The sequence below is a fragment of the Terrapene carolina genome, unplaced genomic scaffold, assembly GCF_002925995.2.
Source record: "Terrapene carolina triunguis isolate 2854851 unplaced genomic scaffold, T_m_triunguis-2.0 Scaffold212, whole genome shotgun sequence".
Classification (NCBI taxonomy): domain Eukaryota; kingdom Metazoa; phylum Chordata; order Testudines; family Emydidae; genus Terrapene; species Terrapene triunguis.
Genome location: NW_020664563.1, coordinates 9826043 through 9840690, shown reverse-complemented (window position 1 = coordinate 9840690; position 14648 = coordinate 9826043). Strand labels below are relative to the sequence as shown.

At 42.1% G+C, this 14648-nt stretch overlaps 1 protein-coding gene across 2 annotated transcripts in view; it reads left to right on the top strand.

Moving 5' to 3' along the window:
- LOC113407556 (E3 ubiquitin-protein ligase COP1) overlaps window positions 1-14648 on the top strand; it is a 204436-nt gene that overhangs the window by 43462 nt on the left and 146326 nt on the right. For both annotated transcript variants that reach the window (XM_026656196.2, XM_026656197.2), the window contains exons 8-9: window positions 273-349; window positions 6532-6589. In XM_026656196.2, the coding sequence (XP_026511981.1) occupies window positions 273-349; window positions 6532-6589 (135 nt within the window). The remainder of the gene's footprint in view (window positions 1-272; window positions 350-6531; window positions 6590-14648) is intronic.

Genomic DNA, 14648 nt, shown 5'->3' with positions numbered 1-14648 from the left:
TTGATCTCTAATATGTAAGATGCAAGCCGCCCTGATCCTTGAGCAAGATGCACTGGCCACAGGCCCTTAGAAGACCAACTGGAACAGCAGCAGGAAATAGGAATCAGTTACTGTGGAAAGAGGGAAGATTCCTTTGAATGAATTAAGCAAAATTAGATGCCTATGGTTACGTACTTCAAAATATTAAATTATACACCAAAACCGTGTATTTGAAAGATGCCCATTGCATGCATGTCTCTTTCGTTTTGTTGTAACTTGGCTCTCTGTTTCAGGAAATGAGTGGCTTGTATTCCCCAGTCAGTGAGGATAGTACGGTGCCTCAATTCGAAGCCCCCTCGCCTTCAAACAGGTACAAAGCTCGCAGCTGCTCAGAATTTGTGCTGCAGATCCCTCATATGGCTTTAGTCCTCTGCTATGCCATGCACACAAGTCCAATAGTTCTTGGATCATATAAAAATAACATTCACATGGCCCATCTGTTTTCCCGGTGGTATTTATTTTCATGCCAATAAATTAGTGAAGAGAATGCTGTGTTGTGAATTCACAGCTGGCTTAAAGATCTTCCTTTTCCAGAATGCTTTGAAAAACGTTCAGCTTTTCAGTACTGTACAGGTAAGTCTGCAGACAATCTGAGTTGCTGGGTGTAAAACATTTAGTGTTAAACGTACACCTGTGCTTTTAAGGTCATGTATTTAATTTGTGGTGTTTGGCACATACAATGTCCAAAACAGTTTCACATTAAAAAAGTGAATGACCTTTGATTTCCTGTTCAATATGAAAGGTTAAATTTGCATGTTCCCGTGGTCAGATTTTTAAATTTAACAGACTCATTGGTTCTACCCACCTGCCTGCACTCTGTGGTTAGACTGAAATGTCATTTCCCTAGTGTATTGTTGATGGGAATTTTTCTGTCTGGGATATTATGTGCCCTGGATTACAGATAAAATTGTGCATAACCTTTTGTGTGTCCAAGTTGCACATGTCAGCGATTCAGTTTAAAGTGAGTTTCACTCTGCATACATTCCTATTCATTCAGCTGGAATAAGTTATGATGCCCTCAAGCTCTCATTTTGCATATTAAATGAATAATTATTTTTTTTTCCTTTCTGGAAACATTTGTTTTAGTAGCTCTTTAAACCAGAGGTTACCAGCTCAGGTATTGATTGATACTCGTACTTTACTACATGTCTGCTAGCTGGAGAACTAAACATAATAGCCCAGAGATATATGTGAAAGATGTTGGGAGATATTACACTGGAGAGTTTCAGGGACAATGGATTGGAGAGGAGCCCTTCCAATAGCTGCTGGTATTTGTACCAGGTTGTTACCCCTGGATCCTGTTTGGGACTCTAATCTTTCATAATCATACAGTTAGGTGTCTTAAAGTTTGGGGGAGAAGAAGGCAAAAAGAGGTGTCTGATACTCTATCCCTCTGCAAGTTCTCATTTTCTGGGACTTTTTAAATCAGTGAATAACTCCAGTATCTCTCTTCTCTGCTGTGTCTCATTGCTTCTGCAAGCAGTAGCTGCATGAAATTGCCATGATTCTTGATAGTTTGGGCCGCTCACAGGGTTCTGAATATTAGCAGTGAAACTGATGAGTCTTTGTTAATTTCATGCTTCTGATGCTTGGGAAAGCTGGGAGTTTCAGGATCAGTAAGTTGATGCTGCACTACTTCACACTTTTCACATTGGGACCATTATCTTTAAGTATATGGGCTAGAAACTCTTCCTTAAAATGGAAGCTTACTGTATATATTCGTTCATAAGCCAAATATTTTTGGTAAAAAAGTGACGCATCAAAGAGCGGGGGTCGGCTTATAAACGGATCTACACCAAAATTTGATTTTAAACTCTATGGAATTATTGAATTGAATATCTAATACATTGTCGTTTTGTTTACCTGGAGCGTCTGCAGGCATGGAGCCCCTCAGCTCCCACTGGCTGGGAACGGCGAACCGCGGCCACAGGGAGCTGAGGAGCTCCATGCCTGCAGATGCTCCAAGTAAACAAAACATCCCGACCTGCCAGCGGCTTACCCTGACGGGCCAGAAGCCAAAGTTTTCCAACCCCTGAAATATAAGGTCGGCTTATGAAAGGGTCATACAGTTTTTGCTATTTTTATCTATCCATTTTGAGGGGGCAGTTTATAAACGAATGGGCTAATGAACGAGTATATACAGTAAGTTCTGCAGAAGTAGATGGTCTAGTTCTGTCGCATGAAGCAAGTTAACAAGTGAATTTTTCAAGCACTGTTTTATGCCATTGGGGACCTGGAATAATAATTTTTCTAGCCCAAGAAGTTGTTTGAAAACAGTTTTAAAAATCTGTCTGAAACCTGTGTAGGCCAGTCTAGCAAGGCTTTTCTGGCATTCTTTCAGGTCTGTGTAGAGTACATGTGCTTTGGCCACTATAGATCTTGGTCATAAAACTACTCGAATTATTCATAGCTATGTTGATAAAACTGCTTTACTTTAGTCTTTGATATAGCAAAATATATATCTTGTAAGCCCATTGGGCTTCTTGGTTTTAGAAATGTGACTGTTACACTGCTGTGACCCAGCATTCCTTTTGTAAGAAGATCCATTTACTGTGCTGTCTCCAGATCGTGTGACTTGAATGAAGCATTATTTAGTCTGGCATTAACTGAACCTGGTAGAAGAGACTAGTAGGGACTTATACAGAATGCACGTGGGGTAGTCTCTCACCAAGCTTTTGAGAGAGGTCCCTTCCTGTACTCCTCAGTGACTCTGCCAAAATCAGGGCTTGTTCTGTAGTTTCTCTGCTAAAATGAGAAGTGGCATGTGAAGGTTCTTAAGAGGCTTCGCTTGCTGGATGACTTCTAGAGCCTGTATCTCTTGACACATAGTGGTCCTGTGTCTGGTTTCATATGACCAAAGATTTGAATTCTTTGGGTTTATTTTCTAGAAACCTCCTACTCTCTGAAATTAATTTGGCTTTCAGCACTAAACATACGTTGTGGTGAATAGTTCAAAAACTGCAACCTAGATCTTTCCTTGGAAAGAGTACTACAGAATAATTGATGGGAGCTTTAAAATTTGCTGAGTCCTCCAGTTCTGTTAACTGAAATACTTCATCTTAAAAACACACTTTTTTAGAGACATAGTGAACCAGTAAGAATGAAATGTATTTATATTTTCATGTATTAGTTATAATATATAATTTTCCATGTTCAAATACTTTATTAAATTATATGGATATTTTCAACTTTTGCTGTTAATTAAAATGGTATGTTTAAACCAGTACATATCTTGTTAGCATACTTTCTGTCCTGTTATAACTTATCTGGTGAGCATTCATTACTAATGCATTTTATAAAATAGCATAAAGTTACCTTAAATATGTGTGATAGAAAACAGACTTTTTTCCTTTTGTCTGTCATACCGTTTAATTTATTTTGTTCTATTTTTCCTTCAGATTTACAGCATTCCACCTTGAAATTTAGAGCCTTCAGTCTTGTGCCCCTGTCTGATTTATCCTTTAATCCACTTTTACTTCTGATTCAGTAGTCCACTCCAATACTCTGGTTTTTCATTTCCCCCCCCCCTCCCCCCCCGCTTGAATGTCTCCAGACCCTGTTTAAAGACCAGTTCAACTTTTTTCTCTATTTTCCACATTTGCCTCTTAGTCGTCATAGCCAAAAAAGTGATAGTTGCTTATGTGCTTTCTATTTCCATCTCATTTATATCCACAGTCTCGAATTTTAAAATAATCCTATATTTTTTGTAGGTGAATACTGCTGGAGGAAACCTCACTGTTGTAACTTTGCTGAATTTGTATTCAGTATGTGTAACTAATGCTTCTTAAAAGAAATCAAAACTTTTTTTGTGTGCACTTCTGCAAGATGTGATGAAACATTGTGGGGTAATAGTACAGTACTTTTTTACAGGATTAAGGTTTTCTAGTTTTGTGTATTAGGGAAATACAAACAATTATGAGGAGGATTAAAAACTAATACTTCTCAAAAAGTTTCTCTTCACCCTCCCCCAAATAAAACAAACAAAAAAACCCTAGCCACCCTGGTGTGCTTTTTGGTTGGTGAATGACCTCGGGGGAATATATCTCTAGTTTCTGAGGCAGTAATAGAAAATTTAACCATTCTGTCATGAGTTCCTGGGGAAGAGACCCAATAAAAATTAATTACATGGTTGCCAAAGGTTCACTTTGTTTAAGCAGTATTTTTTTGTTCATTGACTCCAGTTCTTTGTCTCAAAACTTGCTCCTTCTTACTCCAGTTGCCACCCACAGGTTGATGTTTGTCCCCTTTTTTGTTCCCAGATTTTTATAATGCCTTTTATAATTTATTAATGAATGTAGCTGAATTTCTTAATCACAAAAATATTAAAAAGCCTTTGTTAACAGGACTTTAAATTTAAGATTCTTGTAATCTTTCTTTTTCAATTATTCAAGTATCTGCAAGTCAGCTTCAGCTAAGGGTATTACACAAAACTGGCTTAGAATTTGTCTGTGGATAGTGGAATTATATCTACACTTCTGGAACCCAGATTATATTGTGTTACCAGCACATCTATAGCAAAAATAAGACTCGACACTTTAAGGCTGCTGTTAATTGCATCTGTACTTGCCTCTTGTAACAGCTTATTTTCCATTGTTTTCCAGCTGTACATCTCTCTCCTGCTATCACCAGCAGGAACTGGTGTATAAATTTTGTTAGTTTGCCTGCTCCCTCATCCCCCATGATTAAAGTTTATTGTCCCTGAGTATGCTTGAAGCAGCATTATTACTTTTTTTCCTCCACAAAGATCTAGTAGAAAATAATTCTTTTCCTAGAAGACGTTTTTGTTTTTTGCTTGTAGCTTTTCTATTTTGACTGTGCAAGTGTTAAGACATCAGCAGTTGGAGTTCACTTAAAAGTTAACTACAGATGTGTTTAAAAAGTTTTAACATTCTCTTCAACTCAGATTTGCTTCCAGTAGATTTTTAAAACTAATATTGGAGTGAAGTATTAAAGCCCAATTACAAGTATTTTGGCTTTCTAGATTTACGGCTCATGGAAATGCGCTTAATGCTATGTCGGTAGTCCCATTATGCACTTCAGTGTTGCTGATCAGCGCTGGCAACCATAACCTAAACATAAATCTGTGTAAAATCACTTTTTACAAAACCAAGACCAATAAAAATATTTCCAGTAACCTTATAAAAACTACCTGTTCCTCCAACCCCCCCCCCCCCACATTAAAACATAATCTTCAGTGAGAACAATATTTCTATCTAACACACATTGTAGTTGAGGAAATGAAAGTGAAACTGAATAATCTGTTTCAAGCCACATGAAATAAAGTAAACAAGCCAAGAATAGCAAGGCTTTCAAAATTTTTACAGTAGATATTTGTAACACAGATAGTTTGTTGACTAAATAATTTTAACATGATAGTGTTCTTGTGTGGTAATCTAAAAATACTTCGAGGCAAATAAAAGGCTGATTATTAAGGGGTAGTGGGGAAAGGATTTGTCTATCATATAGAAATAAAATGTTATGTGCAAGTTTTTCAAGCACTGGTGACTAAAGTTAGGGTTCTAAATGCTTTAGTTGGCTAAATAATGGGCCTGATTTGCAAAAGTGTTGAGCAGTCTGTAGCTCCTACTGAAGTCAGTGGGAGCTGCTGGGTACTCAGGCCATGTAACTGTAGCTCACAAACACACAGTTAAGTGCCTCACTTTAGGCAAGCTGTTTTTCAAATCTTGGCTTCAGTCAATGCATGCGGGTGGTCAGCATGATAGGAGCTAACTATAAATAACTATTCTTATAGAGAAGTGGTCTGTTCATTTCCTAGCCTCTGGAAAAAAATCCAGAAGAGGCGAACTCTGTATCTTATCTCAAAATTAAAAGTACGCAAAACTGGAAAATAGCATGCCGTAGAAATGTTTCTGAGCTGTAATTCTGGATCTGAACATCAAATTAGAGAGCTGTCCTTCACAACTCAAGTACCAGGGTTTTTTTGTGGGGTTTTTTGGGGGGGAGGGGGAAGGGGGAGAGAGGCAGGTATGACACTTCCAGAGATCATCTCTATAATATTAAGGTGGCTGGGACAGTAATATTTTTCCAAACTAGCTTTTTGACTGTTCCCTTCACATTACTATCTTGGACCCCATGAAATACCAATAACTCCCTTTAGGAAGGAAGGGGTACCTACACAATAATTTTGTAATAGCAGTGTGTAGAAGGTGTGCTTTACACTGCATGCTTTAAATACAAGACATGTCTGTCCTGAAATTTTGTTTAACGCTATCACACTTGATTGTACTTGAATAGAAGTGTGTTTAACAGTAATTTAGAATTTCTTGTAGACATAAGACATATCCACATTCTTCTCTAAGCCAATCTCTCATTCTGTATATTTAAAAAGGCTTATGTTTCATGCCTACAAAATGAATTTCAAACACAATCTTGCTGTTAGATGTAATAGGAAAAGTAAGTAGGTTGAAAATGATAAAGGATGAGTGCATAGTGATTGATTTTAAGCAGGCTCTGTTTCTCTTGGTTTTACAGTAATATTATCGATTCCACGGAGTACAGCCAGCCTCCAGGATTCAGTGGCAGTTCTCAGGTAAGATAATACATATGTCTGGAGGGAGGGACAAAGGCCAGAGATTGTTTGCAATCTCCAGGACATTGGCCAAACTGGCTCTTATAAATCTGAATCCTTAAATAGTCACCTAGTTATCTGTGGCAGGCACTAAACTTTAGTAATAATTGCATATGCTCATGAATCAGGTCATATTCAGGTACATGTTCTCTGCAGAGAGAAATGGTACCATAAATTTTAGGTACCTGACTTCATTTCCAAAGTTGATTTTTCTTGTGACTGTATTAGATAGGGGAATCAGTTTGAAGCCTCATTCCTCCTTGCTGGAAACTGTACAGTATGTAAGAGTTCTCTGTGTAACTTTTAGTGCACAGTAGCAGGGTTCACATGGCGATGGAATGTACAGGTAAAATGCTTTTGAAACTTAAGTTTTAGAGCTAGCTATAGATACAAAACTTAGAGTAAATACATTGTAATAAGAATCCTGAGACGGCGTTTCTGTAGCATATTTTGTGGTAAAATCAGTTGGCAGTTAGTAAATGGATAGAGGAAGTTCTCTTTTTCTGAGATGTTTTATGGCTGTGTTATTGGTAGCTAGATATCAAGGTGATTGGCTCTGTATAAATACCTTTTATCTATCTGGTTTTAAAGGAAGTATAAAATACGGATGGAGAGTTTGTTCCAAACTCTAATCTGGCATGTTCTTTATTTGTTGCCGTCCATGGACGCTACTTGTTTTAATACTTTAATTTCTTCTTTGAAATAGAAAGGAACAGTATAATTCTACCACCCCCTCCTTCTACCCCCAACCCAAGCTAGGTTTTCCTGTCACTCTGGATAACAGCCTATTAGCACGAAAATCATATATACTGAAGTCTGCTCTCCCTAGGGAAGATTGTTAATTAAATTTTAATATATTTTTGGATTGGGAATCTAGAAATAATTAATGTTAAGAAACATTTAGTTTAATTTTCATTTGCACAAGAAATCTCCAGTGAAAATAGTCCATATGAATATAAACTGAGTTGCATTTTTTGTTAATGATCAGTCATGCTAAAATCAGATATTAGCTAATACTGGAAGCAAGACACTGGGTCAGAATGAACCATCCAGCTCTTTTCACACCTTAATTAGCATTGCACTGCTGACCAATGTTCTTCTAGGGTAACTAGTTTATTATTTCCAGCCTAGATTTGATATGCCAGAAGCTGGGATTACAAGAAAAAGGCATTTGGGACCTTTGGAGAGTTGCCTACCATATGACCTGGGGGTTTGGATAAACTATCGTAGCCTCTAATAATTTTCATTTTCTACATAGAAATGAGCTTGTGTGTTGGTCTTTTGGCTGAGGTTTATCCCCAGTGGGGTTAACGTTTTAAAGTTTGGCTTCCCCCCCTAACTTCTTATAGTTATCTCAGTAATAAGAGAGGTTAAAATACTTATTAGATACAGTAGGCTTCATATGAAAACTCATTTCAACACTTCAGGTATTTGAAATAATTATGGTGCTTTTCTGTATTTCCTGTGGATAGGAGATACCATTGGACTGCAGTCACTAGATTGACAGTTGTTTCTAATGGTACTTACTTTGGGATGACCTGTGGGAGGCCAGGTGCTGACAATTTTTGCTAGTGTGGTGCTCCAAACTATCTATCGCCATCTAGAGGATCCTAAATGGTTCCTTATTTTCATAACTTAGTGAGTAGCCAAATAAAATGCAAAACACCTGCACGAGCTTTATTATAGAGGAAAAAAGTCTTCCTGTAAGGCAGTGGTTCTCAACCTTTCCAAACTCCTATATCCCTTTCTGGAGTCTGATTTTGTCCTGGATACCCCAAGTTTCACCTCACTTAAAAACTACTTGCTTACAAAATCAGACATAAGTATCATGGACACTATTACTGAAAAATTGCTTAGTTTCTCATTTTTACCATATTATAAAATAAATCAATTGGAATAGAAATATTGTACTTACATTTCAGTGTATAGTATACAGAGCAGTATAAACACGTCATTGTTTGCAAACTAAAAAGTCATACACTGACTTTGCTAGTGCCTTTTTATGTAGCCTGTTATAAAACTAGGCAAATATCTAGATGAGTTTATGTACCCCATGGAAGACCTCTGTGTGCCCCCAGGGATACATGTACCTCTGGTTGAGAACCACTGCTCTACGGCTCCCACAAACCCTAGCAGGTCTTTAGCCAGTCCAACCTCAAGCTATGTATAGCCGTGACACTCTTCAATCAGATCCCAAAGTAAAGAGAAAAATACAGGTTCTAAGTCAGTGGCTCTCAAACTTTTTTTTTTACTAGTGACCCCTTTCACATAGCAAGCCTCTGAGTGTGACCCCCCCCATAAATGAAAAACACTTTTTTATGTATTTAACACCATTATAAATGCTGGAGGCAAAGTGGGGTTTGGGATGGAGGTTGACAGCTCGTGACCCACCCATATAATAACCTTGTGACCCCTTGAGGGGTCCTGACCCCCAGTTTGAGAACCCCTGCAGCATTAAGTGTTGAGTTCAACATCTCGTCATTGTGTTTGGACCTTTGGTCTCAGAGCATTCCCCCTAAACCTTTTCTTCCTTGGTAGGAAGAAGCAAGATTTTGCTTTTTTCCTTCTTGGGCCAGCTGCTTGCTTGTTTCTCCCTCTCTTTCTCCCTCCTCCCCTTTCCAGTGTTGCTTAGGAACTGATTGAGTAGTCAAGGAGCTGACTTCCTTGCCTAGAAGTTTGATAGTACTTCATTAGAGTAAGCACAGTTGAGAATTTAGCTGATCAAGACAGGTTAATGCAGACTGATTCCCAGCATAACTCAGTTTGCCAAGTCTGAGACCTGTTGGAGTGGAATTTGGCTCTTAAAATCTAGTAATAGCTGTGCTAATCATATTAACTACTTAGCATGTGATTGATTTTAATCTCAGTACAGACTGGAACCACCTAGAAGATCTAGGTTTAGGTTATATTCAGGGCCGGTGCAAGGAAGTTTCACGCCCTAGGCGAAACTTCGACCTTGCGCCCCGCCCCCCCCCCCCCCCCCCCCCCCCCCAGCCCTGCGGCAGCTCCCCACCCCAGCTCACCTCAGCTCCACCTCCTCCCTGAGCACGCCGCCCCCGCTCTAATTCTCGTCCCTTCCCAGGCTTGCGGTGCCAAACAGCTGATTGGCGCTGCAAGCCTGGGAGGCGGGAGAAGTGGAGCGGCGACCGCACGCTCTGGGAGGGGGCGTAGCAACGCTGTAAAAAAAAATAAAAAAAAAAATTGGGGGCACTGCTTTTTGGCGCCCCCAAAGCTTGGCGCCCTAGGCAACAGCCTGGTTTGCCTAAATGGTAGCACCGGCCCTGGTTATATTGCTCATCCTATTCCAGGCAGTTGTCAAGTTGAAATTGAAGTGATTGCTCATTGCTGTTTGCAGTCATCTTCAGCTATGATAGGCACAATTTGCTGAGGCTAAAGCAGTTGCAGCCTGGTTCATGTAATTAACATAAAGATGGTATTAGCATGTCCCGTTCAATGTTTGTAAAGTTGTCGTGTAGTTCATTGTCAAAACTACAGTGAAGTAGAGATGCTTAATGTCAGGTGCATTTGGCATAAAGCTGAATTGCTGTCAGTATAAAATGAGTACCTACGAGATATGTGCAATCAGCATGAAATGGAAGTTGTGAACTTATGGTTCATCCAGTCAATATACAGTCTTACATGATGGGTAGTTCTTGAAGTTTTCATTGTTTTTGTTCATTTATTTTGTTCCAGGTTACTTGTTCATACAGTGTACTCTTCATAAAGTGTATTCCTTTCATTTCAACTTAAATACATCCTTGTTGGCTTCTTGCTGGTTGTAATGTGAGAGTTACTTGTTGTTGTTTCTGAACTGAGAGTAAACTGCTAATTATGCAAGCAAGGAGCATGTTGGATGTGTTAAATTCTTAGGCTGAAATCCTGGCACCTTTGAAGTGAGTGGCAGTGCTCTCATTGAGTTCAGTGGAGCCAGGATTTCACACTTGGGGGTATGTCTACACTATGGGATTACTCAGAATTTACAGAATTTGATTTTGGGCAATCGATTGTATAAAGTCGAGTGCATGCAGTCACACTAAGCACATTAATTCGGCAGTGTGCATCCATGTACCGAGGCTAGCGTCGACTTCCGGAGCGTTGCCCTATGGGTAGTGTGACAAGATGGTCGATATAGTATGGTGGGTCCTGCGCTTTTCTTGGTGGTGGTGGGGGGGGGCTAAAATACCACCCCTGACCACTGGTCTCAGGGCCAGGCCTCCCTCAGAGCTGTCCTCTCAAAAGCCAGGAGGTACGCCTCCACATCATCCTCCCGGGTCATTTTCTGCTGACAGTAGCTGGCCCATATGGTCCGTGTCCCATCATACCCGCAGCTCAGCTCCGTAAGGACCTTCACTTGGTTCACTAGTTCCTGCAGCATGGCCCGATCTTGGGTGGCCTGGGTCATCAGCAGGTGATTGGTCTCTTGCTGCAGCCGCATGGCCTCCTGTTGGGCAGCTGCCTGAACCCGGGTAGCCTCGTGCTGGGCGGCAGTGGCTTGCACCAGTGCTTTGACCAGATCCTCCATCTTGAGGCAGGGTGATTGTGACCCACTCTGGATTATGTTCACGGCGCAGAGATCCCACCCCTGACATGACGTGTGACAAGATGGTTGATATAGTATGGTGGGTCCTGTGCTTTTCTTGGTGTGGGGGGGCTAAAATACCATCCCTTACCCCTGATCTTGGGGCACTGAGGGCCCCACTAGTGGCCCAGGAAGGTGGTTAAAGGAGGGAAGTGGGGGACGGGTCTGGGTTTGCTCCTCACTGAGTCCCAGCCTCTCTCAACCCTTGCAGGTTCTTACCCTCTTCTCCCTTGAGTGGGGTACCTTCAGTCCCTTAAACGCTGGGGGAGGGAGTGTCCCTCCCCTGCTGGGGCAGGGTCTCCCTTACTCCGGTTTTCTGTTCCTCCAAGTCTAACAGCACACCTCCAAGCTCCAGTCCTCTCTCCTTCCTCCTTCCCCCTGCCTGCCTGAAGCAGGGGGTTTTATTAGGTTTCTAACAGGGCCTTAATTGATTACAGGTGCTCCAATTAACCTGTAGCAACCCTCCCTAGTCTACAGGGAACCACGCCTTAATTAACCTAGGGTTTATATACTTCCCTTCTACCACTTCCCACTGCTCCCTGGCCCTCCTGTATCACAGTAGCTATCCCATAGTTCCCACAGTCTCCCCCACCCATAGGAATTCTGGGTTGAGATCCCAATGCCTGATGGGGCAAAAAACATTGTCGCTGATGGTTCTGGGTACAGACTCACCCCTCCCTCCGTGAAAGCAACGGCAGACAACCGTTTCGCGCCCTTTTTCCTGGGTGAACTGTGCAGACGTCAGACCACGGCAAGCATGGAGCCCGCTCAGCTCAAGACAGCAGTCATGAACATTGTTAACACCTTGCGCATTATCGTGCAGTTTTTGCTGTACCAGAACCTGAAAAACCAGGTGAGGAGGAGGCTGCGACTGCAGTGCGGCGACGAGAGTGATGAGGACATGGACATGGACACAGAATTCTCTCAAACCGCGGGCCCCAGCGCTTTGGAGATCATGCTGTTAATGGGACAGGTTATAGCCGTGGAACACCGATTTTGGGCCCGGGAAACAAGCACAGAGTGGTGGGACCGCATCGTGTTGCAGGTGTGGGACGATTCCCAGTGGCTGCGAAACTTTCGCATGCGTAAGGGCACTTTCATGGAACTTTGACTTGCTTTCCCCTGCCCTGAAGCGCCAGAATACCAATATGAGAGCAGCCCTCACAGTTGAGAAGCTCTTAAAATCTTAAGTACTTTGCTGCAATGGGATCACATTATATAGCACATGTGATTTGGTACAAGGTCGCATTTTGCATCTTAATATTGAATGCCTGCGGCTTTGGTGTTAGAGATCACAGATGCAGGTCCGGGCAACAGAATTCGGCTTGCATGCAGCCATGATAAGCCATTGTCTTTTGGCTTCTGCAACCTTCCTAAAAGCAGCGCCCTCCTTTCCCACATACTAAGCAAAGCCCGTTGAGTGCTGCGGTTTTCCTGTTAATGTGCAGCAGCAGAAACCAAACTATTCTCCCCCCACACACATCCAATTCTCTGGGATGATTGCTTTATCCCTGCCCCACCGCGTGGCTGGCATCAGGGAAGATCCCAGCAGAAACCAAACGCGAAAAGCTCAGCGCCAATGCCCGCCCCACGCGCCCCTGCCCCTCCCCCCCGCTTGGCTAACTGCAGGGAAGAATTTCTTTTCAGCCACAGGCAAACAGCCCAGTAGGAACGGCCACCAAATTAAATTCCCGTATTTCAACCAGGTTACCATGAACGATATCACTCTCCTGAGGATAACACAGTGAGCTAAAGAACGGATGTTGCTTGAATGCCAGCAAACACCGGGACCATACGCTGCCAGGCTTTGTCATGCAATGATACCAGATTACTTGCTACTAGCATGGCATGGTCAAGTGTCCTACCATGGAGAACGGAATAAGGCTGCCTTGCCCAGAAACCTTCTGCAAAGGCTTTTGGAGTACCTCCAGGAGAGCTTCATGGAGATATCCCTGGAGTATTTCCGCTCCCTCCCCAGAAACGTTAACAGACTTTTCCAATAGCTGTACTGGCCGAGAATGCATCCCAAGTCCTCGGCAAATTAATCATTAAAAACTGCTTGCTTTTAAACCATGTTTTATATTTACAAAGGTACACTCACCAGAGGTCCGTTCCATGGCTTCAAGGTCTGGTATAACGCCTTGGGAGGGTACTTCGTTCAGGCTGAGAAAAAGACCCTGGCTTTTGGCGAGAACAGAGTGCTGTGTGCTCTCCGCAAGTTCGTCGTCCTCCTCCTCCTCCTCCTCATCTTCCCCGTCTGCAGAATCCTCAGGCATGGCTGAGATTACCCCCTCCTCGGAATCCACGGTCAGAGGTGGTGTAGTGGTGGTGGCCCCCCCTAGAATTGCATGCAGCTCAGCGTAGAAGCGGCATGTCTGCAGCCCTGCCCCGGACCTTCCGTTTGCTTCTTTGGTTTTCTGGTAGGCTTGTCTGAGCTCCTTAACTTTCACACGGCACTGATGAGAGTCCCTATTGTGGCCTCTCTCCATCATGCCCTTGGAGATTTTTTCAAATGTTTTGGCATTTCATCTTTTGGAACATAATTCTGCTAGCATGGAATCCTCTCCCCATATAGCGATCAGATCCAGTACCTCCCGTACGGTCCATGCTGGTGCTCTTTTTCGATTCTTGGACTGCATGGTTACCTGTGCTGATGAGCTCTGCATGGTCACCTGTGCTCTCCACGTTGGGCAAACAGGAAATGAAATTCAAAAGTTCGCGGGGCTTTTCCTGTCTACCTGGCCAGTGAATCCGAGTTCAGATTGCTGTCCAGAGCGGTCACAATGGTGCACTGTGGGATAGGTCCCGGAGGCCAATACCGTCGAATTGCGGCCACACTAACCCTAATTCGAATCGGCGATGTCGATTTTTGGCGCTACTCCCCTCGTCGGGGAGGAGTACAGAAATTGATTTGAAGAGCCCTTTATGTCGACAAAAATGGCTTCGTTGTGTGGACGGGTGCAGGGTTAATTCGGTTTAACGCTGCTAAATTTGACCTAAACTCGTAGTGTAGACCAGGTCTTGGCTTGTGTATTATCGTGTGATAAACCTTTTTGTGCACCACCAGTGCAACTACTAATGACTCAGTAGGGATTGTTGTAGAGCCTAGGAGCCACAGTCATGGACCAGGACCCCGTGGTGCTAGTCCCTGTACAAACACAGAACAAGAAGACTGCTCCTGCCCATGTATGTTTGAGTTTTTATATCGGATCTTTTTTTGTGTGTCCGGATATAATGGGGTGAAGTTTTTAGATGTAAGCTTATCTTTTATAAGATCAAGTAAAGAGAATGTAACTCGTATAGCAGAGAAATTTCCTGTTTTGTTTTGTTTTTTTTAGCAGTAATACAAATATATGAGGGGAGCAAGAGATATTATTTATTGTCTCCTATTCCTTCAGTGGTGGGGGTAGTTTATAAACCTTTTTTTTTTTTTTTTTTTTT